The sequence below is a fragment of the Poromitra crassiceps genome (genome assembly GCF_964638095.1).
Source record: "Poromitra crassiceps genome assembly, chromosome: 10".
NCBI lineage: Eukaryota > Metazoa > Chordata > Actinopteri > Beryciformes > Melamphaidae > Poromitra > Poromitra crassiceps.
Window position 1 is genome coordinate 43,980,101 of NC_139631.1, and position 13,316 is coordinate 43,993,416.

General features: G+C 41.5%; 1 protein-coding gene across 1 annotated transcript in view; it reads right to left on the reverse strand.

Annotated features, from left to right (window-relative positions):
- The window catches only part of LOC310784084 (protein mono-ADP-ribosyltransferase PARP14-like), a 50,224-nt gene extending 40,054 nt beyond the window's left edge, over window positions 1-10,170 (reverse strand). The window contains exons 1-2 of the mRNA XM_083645060.1: window positions 9,973-10,170; window positions 8,585-8,667 (exon numbers count right to left, since the gene is read on the reverse strand). Of these exons, the coding sequence (XP_083501186.1) occupies window positions 8,585-8,667; window positions 9,973-10,156 (267 nt within the window). The 5' untranslated portion in view covers window positions 10,157-10,170. The remainder of the gene's footprint in view (window positions 1-8,584; window positions 8,668-9,972) is intronic.
- Window positions 10,171-13,316: the final 3,146 nt, after the last annotated feature.

A 13,316-nucleotide genomic window follows, 5' to 3' on the forward strand; every position in this document is an offset into this window, starting at 1 on the left:
TTATCAGGCCTGGTAAGAAACATGTTATATGCAGGCTGCTATCACAACACATGTTTATCAGGCCTGGAAAGAAACATGTTATATGCAGGCTGCTATCACAACACATGTTTATCAGGCCTGGTAAGAAACATGTTATATGCAGGCTGCTATCACAACACATGTTTATCAGGCCTGGAAAGAAACATGTTATATGCAGGCTGCTATCACAACACATGTTTATCAGGCCTGGTAAGAAACATGTTATATGCAGGCTGCTATCACAACACATGTTTATCAGGCCTGGTAAGAAACATGTTATATGCAGGCTGCTATCACAACACATGTTTATCAGGCCTGGTAAGAAACATGTTATAAGCAGGCTGCTATCACAACACATGTTTATCAGGCCTGGTAAGAAACATGTTATATGCAGGCTGCTATCACAACACATGTTTATCAGGCCTGGTAAGAAACATGTTATATGCAGGCTGCTATCACAACACATGTTTATCAGGCCTGGAAAGAAACATGTTATATGCAGGCTGCTATCACAACACATGTTTATCAGGCCTGGTAAGAAACATGTTATATGCAGGCTGCTATCAGAACACATGTTTATCAGGCCTGGTAAGAAACATGTTATATGCAGGCTGCTATCACAACACATGTTTATCAGGCCTGGTAAGAAACATGTTATATGCAGGGCTGCTATCACAACACATGTTTATCAGGCCTGGTAAGAAACATGTTATATGCAGGCTGCTATCACAACACATGTTTATCAGGCCTGGTAAGAAACATGTTATATGCAGGCTGCTATCACAACACATGTTTATCAGGCCTGGTAAGAAACATGTTATATGCAGGCTGCTATCACAACACATGTTTATCAGGCCTGGTAAGAAACATGTTATATGCAGGCTGCTATCAGAACACATGTTTATCAGGCCTGGTAAGAAACATGTTATATGCAGGCTGCTATCACAACACATGTGTATCAGGCCTGGTAAGAAACATGTTATATGCAGGCTGCTATCACAACACATGTTTATCAGGCCTGGTAAGAAACATGTTATATGCAGGCTGCTATCAGAACACATGTTTATCAGGCCTGGTAAGAAACATGTTATATGCAGGCTGCTATCAGAACACATGTTTATCAGGCCTGGTAAGAAACATGTTATATGCAGGCTGCTATCACAACACATGTGTATCAGGCCTGGTAAGAAACATGTTATATGCAGGCTGCTATCACAACACATGTTTATCAGGCCTGGTAAGAAACATGTTATAAGCAGGCTGCTATCACAACACATGTTTATCAGGCCTGGTAAGAAACATGTTATATGCAGGCTGCTATCACAACACATGTTTATCAGGCCTGGTAAGAAACATGTTATATGCAGGCTGCTATCACAACACATGTTTATCAGGCCTGGTAAGAAACATGTTATAAGCAGGCTGCTATCACAACACATGTTTATCAGGCCTGGTAAGAAACATGTTATATGCAGGCTGCTATCACAACACATGTTTATCAGGCCTGGTAAGAAACATGTTATAAGCAGGCTGCTATCACAACACATGTTTATCAGGCCTGGTAAGAAACATGTTATATGCAGGCTGCTATCACAACACATGTTTATCAGGCCTGGTAAGAAACATGTTATATGCAGGCTGCTATCACAACACATGTTTATCAGGCCTGGTAAGAAACATGTTATATGCAGGCTGCTATCACAACACATGTTTATCAGGCCTGGTAAGAAACATGTTATATGCAGGCTGCTATCACAACACATGTTTATCAGGCCTGGTAAGAAACATGTTATATGCAGGCTGCTATCACAACACATGTTTATCAGGCCTGGAAAGAAACATGTTATATGCAGGCTGCTATCACAACACATGTTTATCAGGCCTGGTAATAAACATGTTATATGCAGGCTGCTATCACAACACATGTTTATCAGGCCTGGTAAGAAACATGTTATATGCAGGCTGCTATCACAACACATGTTTATCAGGCCTGGTAAGAAACATGTTATATGCAGGCTGCTATCACAACACATGTTTATCAGGCCTGGTAAGAAACATGTTATATGCAGGCTGCTATCACAACACATATTTATCAGGCCTGGTAAGAAACATGTTATATGCAGGCTGCTATCACAACACATGTTTATCAGGCCTGGTAAGAAACATGTTATATGCAGGCTGCTATCACAACACATGTTTATCAGGCCTGGTAAGAAACATGTTATATGCAGGCTGCTATCACAACACATGTTTATCAGGCCTGGTAAGAAACATGTTATATGCAGGCTGCTATCACAACACATGTTTATCAGGCCTGGAAAGAAACATGTTATATGCAGGCTGCTATCACAACACATGTTTATCAGGCCTGGTAAGAAACATGTTATATGCAGGCTGCTATCACAACACATGTTTATCAGGCCTGGTAAGAAACATGTTATATGCAGGCTGCTATCACAACACATGTTTATCAGGCCTGGTAAGAAACATGTTATATGCAGGCTGCTATCACAACACATGTTTATCAGGCCTGGTAAGAAACATGTTATATGCAGGCTGCTATCACAACACATGTTTATCAGGCCTGGTAAGAAACATGTTATATGCAGGGCTGCTATCACAACACATGTTTATCAGGCCTGGTAAGAAACATGTTATATGCAGGCTGCTATCACAACACATGTTTATCAGGCCTGGTAAGAAACATGTTATATGCAGGCTGCTATCACAACACATGTTTATCAGGCCTGGTAAGAAACATGTTATATGCAGGCTGCTATCACAACACATGTTTATCAGGCCTGGTAAGAAACATGTTATATGCAGGCTGCTATCAGAACACATGTTTATCAGGCCTGGTAAGAAACATGTTATATGCAGGCTGCTATCACAACACATGTGTATCAGGCCTGGTAAGAAACATGTTATATGCAGGCTGCTATCACAACACATGTTTATCAGGCCTGGTAAGAAACATGTTATATGCAGGCTGCTATCAGAACACATGTTTATCAGGCCTGGTAAGAAACATGTTATATGCAGGCTGCTATCAGAACACATGTTTATCAGGCCTGGTAAGAAACATGTTATATGCAGGCTGCTATCACAACACATGTGTATCAGGCCTGGTAAGAAACATGTTATATGCAGGCTGCTATCACAACACATGTTTATCAGGCCTGGTAAGAAACATGTTATAAGCAGGCTGCTATCACAACACATGTTTATCAGGCCTGGTAAGAAACATGTTATATGCAGGCTGCTATCACAACACATGTTTATCAGGCCTGGTAAGAAACATGTTATATGCAGGCTGCTATCACAACACATGTTTATCAGGCCTGGTAAGAAACATGTTATAAGCAGGCTGCTATCACAACACATGTTTATCAGGCCTGGTAAGAAACATGTTATATGCAGGCTGCTATCACAACACATGTTTATCAGGCCTGGTAAGAAACATGTTATAAGCAGGCTGCTATCACAACACATGTTTATCAGGCCTGGTAAGAAACATGTTATATGCAGGCTGCTATCACAACACATGTTTATCAGGCCTGGTAAGAAACATGTTATATGCAGGCTGCTATCACAACACATGTTTATCAGGCCTGGTAAGAAACATGTTATATGCAGGCTGCTATCACAACACATGTTTATCAGGCCTGGTAAGAAACATGTTATATGCAGGCTGCTATCACAACACATGTTTATCAGGCCTGGTAAGAAACATGTTATATGCAGGCTGCTATCACAACACATGTTTATCAGGCCTGGTAAGAAACATGTTATATGCAGGCTGCTATCACAACACATGTTTATCAGGCCTGGTAAGAAACATGTTATATGCAGGCTGCTATCACAACACATGTTTATCAGGCCTGGTAAGAAACATGTTATAAGCAGGCTGCTATCACAACACATGTTTATCAGGCCTGGTAAGAAACATGTTATATGCAGGCTGCTATCACAACACATGTTTATCAGGCCTGGTAAGAAACATGTTATATGCAGGCTGCTATCACAACACATGTTTATAAGGCCTGGTAAGAAACATGTTATAAGCAGGCTGCTATCACAACACATGTTTATCAGGCCTGGTAAGAAACATGTTATAAGCAGGCTGCTATCACAACACATGTTTATCAGGCCTGGTAAGAAACATGTTATATGCAGGCTGCTATCACAACACATGTTTATCAGGCCTGGTAAGAAACATGTTATATGCAGGCTGCTATCACAACACATGTTTATAAGGCCTGGTAAGAAACATGTTATAAGCAGGCTGCTATCACAACACATGTTTATAAGGCCTGGTAAGAAACATGTTATAAGCAGGCTGCTATCACAACACATGTTTATCAGGCCTGGTAAGAAACATGTTATATGCAGGCTGCTATCACAACACATGTTTATCAGGCCTGGTAAGAAACATGTTATATGCAGGCTGCTATCACAACACATGCAGCTACTGTATCTGTACAGTAGATCTGTGGATAAGCAGAACATTGTTGACTGACTGTCACTGGACGAGATCTGATATCTTCTCTTAGGCTGCTTTCTCACTGGAAACCATTGCTTTCGTTCCGTTCCGTTCCGTTCCGCCCCCGGGCACGATTTCCCCCCTCCCCTCTCCCCCGCTGGTCAGCTTTCACATTACAACATTTCTTCCGCGCTCGGAAACGGTACAGAGTGCACTTGCGTCATCAACTATGCCTGCAGTGTATCCTCGCCCGTGTGTTTTCTATGTGGTTCGGAACGGTTGGCTTTCACATTCGCAAGTGTTCTGTGCCCGGGCACGCTAAAGCGTTCCCCAGACCACCTTTTCAACTGGATCCTGGTTCCTCGTTGTGCGCCCGGGCGCGGAATGGAATGGAACGCAACGTTCACACCCATCAAACGTTCTGAAACTGGGGTCAATTTGGGGACAAGTGTGCTCGGGAACGGTACCCTGTTATGAGCAGAGCCGATGGTGTGCAGTTGCACGATGGTGCCTAGGTGGGTGGGCGGTGTCTGTCTGTCTGTCTGTCCAGAGTCTCCACCTTAGGAAGTCCTAGTTTATTAAAATTAAAATGATTGGCTCCTCTGGTTCAATTAGTCAATGCTTGACTTGTGTGTCTATAAAGTTCTCAGTGGTTAGAAAGTACTTTCTCATTCTGCAGGGTCAAGCTGCAACATGTGATCAGTAGTGGAAAGGCTTGGAGCAGCTCTACCTACTTTTACCGCAGCACAGCCAAGGATTGATTTCAGCACACATGAGAAATGACGTTAACAATCTACAGAGCAGCTGAACAAGACAACAACAGACAGTACAAAGTACAACAGTGACATCGTATCAAACACATGTGATGCCACAAGAGAGGAAACCTGACCTCGCCCTGTCATAAAGGAGCTGCTGACTCATTAAAATACCAACACTGACAGAATAACTACACTCTTCGCCATCGACGACCACTTCATTAGGAACACTACACCAGGGGTATTTAGAAATATACCGAAGGTATCATTTTCAAAACCGTTTTCTATCTCTTTTGTTCAGCCAAAATAGTCGCACGTGTCGTGTCCTTGCCTGTGCTGGGCTTAGCCTATGTTTGTGTGTGTGTGTGTGTGTGTGTGTGTGTGTGTGTGTGTGTGTGTGTGTGTGTGTGTGTGTGTGTGTGTGTGTGTGCCATTTAGGCAAGCATATACAAGCAACACTATATTGTTTAAGACTACTTTAAACTGAACATGTTACAGGCTTGCCCATAACGCTGTCCATTCCGTTCCCTTGAGGACAAATTTTGTGAACAATATTGTGCATGTAAATAACATTTTCTGAAACCGAAGTTGCAACTTGTTTTCATTGATGGACATGAATTTATACAACAGGCTACACAGGCAACACAATTGGCTGGTTACTCCCCCCACCCCCGCGCTGATTAAACTAATACCACCATATACCATTGTTAGAGAATGGAATTTTAACCACTCCTCATCCGCTATATGATAATTATAACAGCTTAGATAACCCAAATGAATGAAACCATGAGCCAGGAACTGTATTATAGAAGTATATTAAAAACCATACATTCTCCTATACACTGTGTTATAGAAGAGACTGAATCTCAATGTACACATTCTGATATGTCATACAGAGTCCAAATATTCAGCAAATGACTGTGACAGTTTGACATATGCTTTATAGGCAAAGGAAGGCAGAGAGAAACAGAGAGAGGAGGGGTGATGACTTTACTTGGAGCCTACAGGGCTCCTGTCTGTATCAGCAAGTGTTCCTGTCTCATGGCCATTGTCATGCTGAGCCCTCTGAAGGCCAGAGCAAAGGGGAGAAATCTCCTGCTTGATAAGCTAGTTATGTGTCTCTGCATGTATGACTAATGACTCATAGCATTAATTATGTGTATGCAATTATAGCTTATAGCTTATTTATTAGGAAATGGCATGGAACTTGTATTTTTCTCCAACAACCATAAACCAGGGTCTAATGTCAGGAAGGTATATGATAGATCTGCAACATGTCATTTTGTAGGTGGCTCATGGTCTCGCCTCGACTTCAATGTAAAATACACAACAGCCTGTTACACAAACCACCCCCACAACAGCCTGTTCTCCCTGTTAAGGCTGCTTTATGCTCACCATGCCGTGAAGGGCGCGGGGGTGGAGCGAGGGCCGGGCGCGTCAAATGACGTAAATGTGTTGGCCGTGGTTGGGCGCTACCTCCGTAGGGCGCCCACCGTGGCGTGTACCTGAAGATTTTTCTCACAGCGCGACCTCCGCACGGCTTCTCTCCAAACATGGCCGCTTTCAAGCCACTGAGCCCTGAACACTGGGCTGTGTTTTCACCACATTTCTTGACCCATGTGGTAGGCTATAAACTTTGATTTGCAACTGTTCGTTTTTAGTCATTTCACCAAGTAAATGTGTTGTGTTGAGAGCATGTTTGAGAGAGATTAAAAGCAGCACAGAGTAGGCTATCAGGGCTGACAACTAAAACGGCTATTCAGTAAAAACAAATTTGGTGATTCATTCATGTGCTGATGTACGGTCGTTTGAGAGTGAAAGCGCACTCAGTAGTACTGCACATAATAGCGTTTCATTGCGACTTTTCACGGGCTGTTCTCACTATTTTACCATTGTACAATACATGCTGATCACTTGGCTGATCACTTCTGAGTATAATAGCATCTGCCCCAGTGCGAGGTCCGCACGGTGACTCGCGGAGACTCGCGGAGCTCCACTCCCACGGAGCTTGCTCGAGTATAATGAGCCCTTTACCCTCAGGGAGGAGATACAGGGTCCCAAAAGCACGCACACATCGCTTGGGGGACAGTTTCTTCCCGCAGGCCACGAGACTCCTTAACAAACACAAATAAACAATCATGTAGTAGCTGTACTGCAGCTGCTACCATTATGTATGTTTAATTATGTCTATGTTATTTGCACCTGTGCAAACAGAATTTTTAATTATGTTTAAATTATGTCTATGCTATTTGCACCTATGTGCAGTGAATATGTCACTGTCTTTGGCTTGTTTTTATTGCTTTACTGTTATTGCTTGTTGTTTCTCTTGTTTTCCTGCACCTATATGCCCTGTTATGTTGTAACGGAGTCTACAGCACAAGAATTTAACACGTGATACTTGTACTACGGAGTGACAATAAAAATCTTGAATCTTGAAATAGCAGTACCAAAAAATTGTAGAAAAATAACAGAATTGATCTTGTTTATTAATGACACAAAGACACCATGACATGACAATATATTACAACTCGGCCGGCCACACAATGCGCAAGATACATCGGAAATATGACTTTAACTCGTCTAAAATCATGTGACTCATATCCCGTCTCTGACCTAGTTCCGGTGTCCGCCTGTTGCTAATTTAGCCTTCGGACATTAAATGCTGTCGTAATGGAGCCCAGCGTTGTTGTCGGCTACTTGACTGTCATAGTTGTAAAGTAATATTTCTGGTGTATCTTGCGCATTCTATTGCCAGACGAGTTGTAACATATTGTCATGTCATGGTGTCTTTGGGTCATTGATAAATTAAATTAATTCTGTTATTATAGATCAATGTACAATGGTGCATGCACTTTAAGAAAGAGATCTCATTGGTCCATCTTCGGAGAACATAGCGGGGGGGGGATACAAGTTAGGAGAGATACTACCCCTTTTTAAATACTGATTTGAGTGTAAACCAACGCACCTAGGATGCTTTGTCTTAAAAAGCAGGATCTGTTGTTGAATCTGTTTACCAACGTGTTCAATGTCAGTTCCCATTCAAATGAATGGGAAGTAAAAATCTGAAGGCTACAAAGTCATCCAGCTGCATCTGATCTTGAAGAGTTTATATTCTGGTCGAGATCCAAACAACTCCCATGTTTAAAACTAAGTGGAATATTGCAGGAAGCAATGGGGCTGATGGGAAATGTAGTCTTAATGTGGAGAAACATTAGAAGTAACAGTCTGACCATTTCTTAACTCTAATTCTACCAAAGTGGCACTGTATTTGGCAATGATACACTGGTTCAAATGAAACACTTGGCAGCTGTAAACAGTCCTGACTTACTGAGTGAGAGCACAGGTGCAGCTTCAGAGTTTCATTCTCCAGAGTGACTTCATGCTTTTCCCTGGCAAGGACTCTGTCTCTCACTGGAATAAAGAGACGCAAGAGTGTGTTGATCAGTTTCACAACTTCAAATCATCAGCAAGTGTAAGAAGAGCGAGGTGAAATACTTTCTTTCAGAATACCTTTCTTTATAAAAACCTAACCTGGACAACTTGGGACATCATTTTGATTGTATCATTATTTTCATGTATAATCAGATGCTGCCCTGTCACCTAAGTCAGTGGTTCTCAAATAAGGGTCCGCGGACCCCCAGGGGTCACTTTGCCAGGGGGTCCGTGAAAAGTTTTCAGGTAAAAAAAAAAAGAAAAAAATCTCTCCCCCCCCTTCCCCTCCTTCTCAAACTACTTCCTACATGGTGCTAGTCTATGAAAATATCTTGGCTGTCATTGATTGTGTTGCATAGTGGTTTTCTGTACTGTTGACAAATTGTGATATTGTAAGTCGCTTTGGACAAAACAAAAGCGTCTGCTAAATGACGTAATGTAATTAAAAAAAAAAAAAAAAATTGCAAAATCTTCATAGTTCAACGAAAATAGTTATGCTTTAAATCTAAAATGGTTCATGGATTACATTCTAATAACAAACCTATCAAATTAAAAGTCAAGCACGTTACCGTGGAAACAATTAAGCTTAGCCCAAAATCACAAATCAGAATGAGGGGGTCCCCGGTATATCTTCTATCTTGTAAGGGCTCCTTGGCTGAAAAACATTTGAGAACCTCTGACCTAAGTTACATAACAAGTCTTGATCCTGCCTCTTTGGCCAAGCAAGGAGGAAGTTACCTCACTGCAATGCATGCTGGGAAGTAGCCTATCAATGTTTATGAACAAACTTGTAACATCACACGTCAAGACTTTGTAACAAGTTTCAACTGTCACACAAGTGCTGAAGTCGCAGTTAGAAGTTATGAAGCTGATAATTAGTTTCAGTTGAAACTGACAAACATCTATTCACACTGAGGCTGCGCTAAATGAATGAATGTGTCCTATGCTAACTGAAGTAGGAGTTTGTACAGTTTATAATACATCACCAAAACATTTCCCTCGGTGGGATCGGAGGCGCTGCCCCCACACGCAGTTTAAGCTCAATGTTGAGCAGCAGTTGTTGGAGAATGTTTGATTGGTGTGACATGGCGTGACGTGATTTGGCGTATTCGCATGCCCCCCCCCCCCGTCCGTGATGATGGTGACATGCAGAAAGCGATTCTCCCACAACAAACGACATGCTGGTCTAGTCAAACTGACAAACTGACAGCCGAATCGTCTATATTCTACAACTGAATGATGTCCGGTGTAACTTTGACAGGCAGACAGAGTAGACTGACTCACCCTCCTGTGATCGGAAGTGGACCGTGGCCGTGGCAGAGCCGTCCTCGGCCAGCTCCACGCAGCACTCTCCCCCGCTGGACTTCTTCTTGCTCTGGAAGTAGAGTTGGAGCTTGTTCCTCACGGCTCTGGCCTGGGCCGGCCCCCAGCCGCCCTGCACGGAGAGCGGGTACAGCTGCCCCTCCATCGTGTCTGCTTCACTTCAGTCTAGTCCACGCTACTGACCGCCTCTGTGCCGAGGCGAACCAGGCAGGCTACAGCGGTCTGGTTTCACTTTCGTTTCCACACTGACTGACGGGGAAACGCAGCCTCCAGTATCGGAACCTCCCACTAAATGGGTGTGTCTCTGTCCGGCCGATTTGGGGTCACTGGGTCATAATGCTATGGAAGCTAATATCAAGCTATTATTGAAGAAAAATCATGACCCCCCCCCCCCCCCATAAAAAAAACATTTCCACAAAAAATATATAATATATAAGAGGCACTCAAATCCAATAAAAAGAGGTCACTGGGTCACATGACATGGAAGCTATAATGAAGAAAATTCATATTTTTTCCATAGAAATATTGACATAAAATATGAGGCACTAAAATAAAAAAATAAAAATGTGTATCTCATTTGTCCAGTGTAGCATTATATCTGTTATGTATTTGCAGTCACTGGGTCACATGACATGTAAGCTATTGAAGAAGAATCAACATTTTTCCATAAAAATAATTTATACTGCATTTATAATTGCAAAATTATGACATTCTATAGAATATAATTGATCTTATAAAATAGAATAAAAATGTGGAATGTTTTCAGTTGTCATCTCTGTTCATATGCAAGGTAAAAGACAATGAACAAATATGTATGGTAATGTATGTAAATCATTTTAAAGGTATTTATGATATATAGTTTGTATCACACAGTAGGCCCACCTGTTGTAAAATGTACAAAATACGTGTTCTGAAGTTCTGTCATTATCCCTTTAAAAAACATCAACACTACCAAAATACTAAAACTAAGTCAAAACTAAAACTAAGCATTTGTGGAAAAGTAAAACCTACATCGATCTCAAATGAAATCAAACTGAAGAATGGACAAATCATCTGAACTTGTGAAAAATAGAAACATTTCCCAAATTGGCCTGATGGGGGCGCTCAAATCAAAGAAAAAACTTGTTGCTGACTGAGTTGAAGTAGATGCATGACAGCAGCAGCAAGGGTGTCAAACATGTGGCCCGGGGGCCAGATCCGGCCCCCCAAAGGGTCCAATCCGGCCCAAAGGATGACTTTGCAAAGTGTGAAAATTGCATTGAGAACTCCTTCAATCCAATGTGATGCACTTGTGAAGGCTAATAGGTACCAGGTTTCAGGAGCAAGTGAAATATTAAGTAGCCTATTCATGTTATCTGTATTAATCACTAAATGGTCTGCTATTTTCATTACCTTTGCTTGACTATAGAAAATTGCACAGTTGCCATCAATTGTAATCAGGGGTGTAGTGATAAATACAGAGGTGGGTAAACTATCCAAGGTGGGTGAGTAGTTTACCCACCTTGTTTGTCCTCATTGATGATCTGAAAATAGGTGAGTAAACTATCTGCCTCATTTCAAAGGGATGCGTTCACCCTCCACTACACCCCTGATTGTAATATAATGCACAGTACAGACAGTAGATAATGTGCTTGATAGTAGCTGAGATAACGCTACATGTTGTAGGGTTCTACCTGTAATTCTTTACGCTAAAAGAAACAGGAAAATTTGGAGGTTTTGTCATTTATAGGTTATTATTGATTATGGATTTTCATTGTCTGGCCTACTTGACACCAAATTGGGTCGCATGTGGCCCGTGGACTAAAATGAGTTTGACACCTCTGAGCTGGAGCTTTGCTCCAACCTTGATTGGTTGGCAAAGTAAAAAAAAAAAAATACCTGATGTGCATTTTCAGGAAGGAATGTCTTCTGGTTAATTATTGATAGGCTAGTTGAAGTATATTACAGTTTATAAAACGGCTCTCTCAAATCAAGCAATCTGATTGGTTCACAGCCATTGTATAAATCCCGTAACCCACTCCAATAACCCATGGCCATGGGTTATGAGTTGCCATGGCAACTCTCTTACTAAAAGGCTTTGGTTACCTCAAATGACAATGTAGAAAAAACAAATGGCGGAGACAGCTGTCAGATCCTTGTGAATCGATCTTCGCTTATAACTTTACTAATACTTGGCAGAAAATTATGTTTTGTACAAGAATAGACGCGGGCTAATGTCTTCTTTGCAAAAAAAAGGCTGTTAACCCCGCATTTAACCCCGCATTTAACCATGTAACGTTAGTTGGTGTCGGGCTTTGCAGAAAGCTCTCAGCTTCTCAGCAAGCGCTGAGAATGCAACGCTGCGCTCGAGCTGCGTGTCGGGCTTTCCAGAAAGCTCTCAGCTTCTCAGCAAGCTCCAGGATTGGCCAATGTCAACTTCAGTCTCCAGAACGATCCAATCAAATCACCCGCACGTTCTTGCGGTCCCGCCTTACAGTAGTGTTTCAACTGACTCTACCAGAATGCCATGCCAGTCGGACTTATAGTATTATTATTATTATTATATTATCATACTTGGAAACCGTTTTATAAAAGCAATATAGCACTCGAGCTGCGTGTGTTGTGGCATATATCCCGCTGCTCAGCAGTTATCCCACTCGGCCTGCGGCCTCGTGGGATAACAGCTGATCAGCGGGATATATTTGCCACAACACACTGGCTCTCATGCTATATTGCTTAATTAGATTTTTTAAGTTTTCACCTTATTAATTAGGCTAATATCGTACATTGACATCATTTTGACAAGATAATCATAATATAAAATTTGGAATGTTTACTGCTGAATTATATGGTTTTGTAGGTCTATAGAAGTTATGTTGTAGGTGTGAACAGTCAATCTTTTAGGTGTCACTTTTTCAAAATCCAAAATCTCTTTTTGTAACTAAACGTATTGACATGATGTCAACCTTAATATGTCAAACTGTTTCTGCGACATGTTTTATTCATGCTGCTTCATTCTGTTAAAAGGTCATTAAAATCAGGTCTTGTGATCTTTGATTTAATTCAGTAAAAAATACTAATCAGTAAAGCTCATTAGTGATATTGGATCTCTGTTGAACCCCTTTCTTACAAAACAGAAACATTTCAAGGGGCAGTGCTGTAATGAAGGACTTTACTTTTTTACTTCCCAGTAAAGATGTGAATTTCTCAGCTCAATAAAACACAAAGAAACAAGTGTCAGGTGGTTTTTCAAATTTACTGATTTTGAAACGTGTGAATTCAAATACAAACCGAGCGGCATGTTCATACCAGATACGATTTTTGCA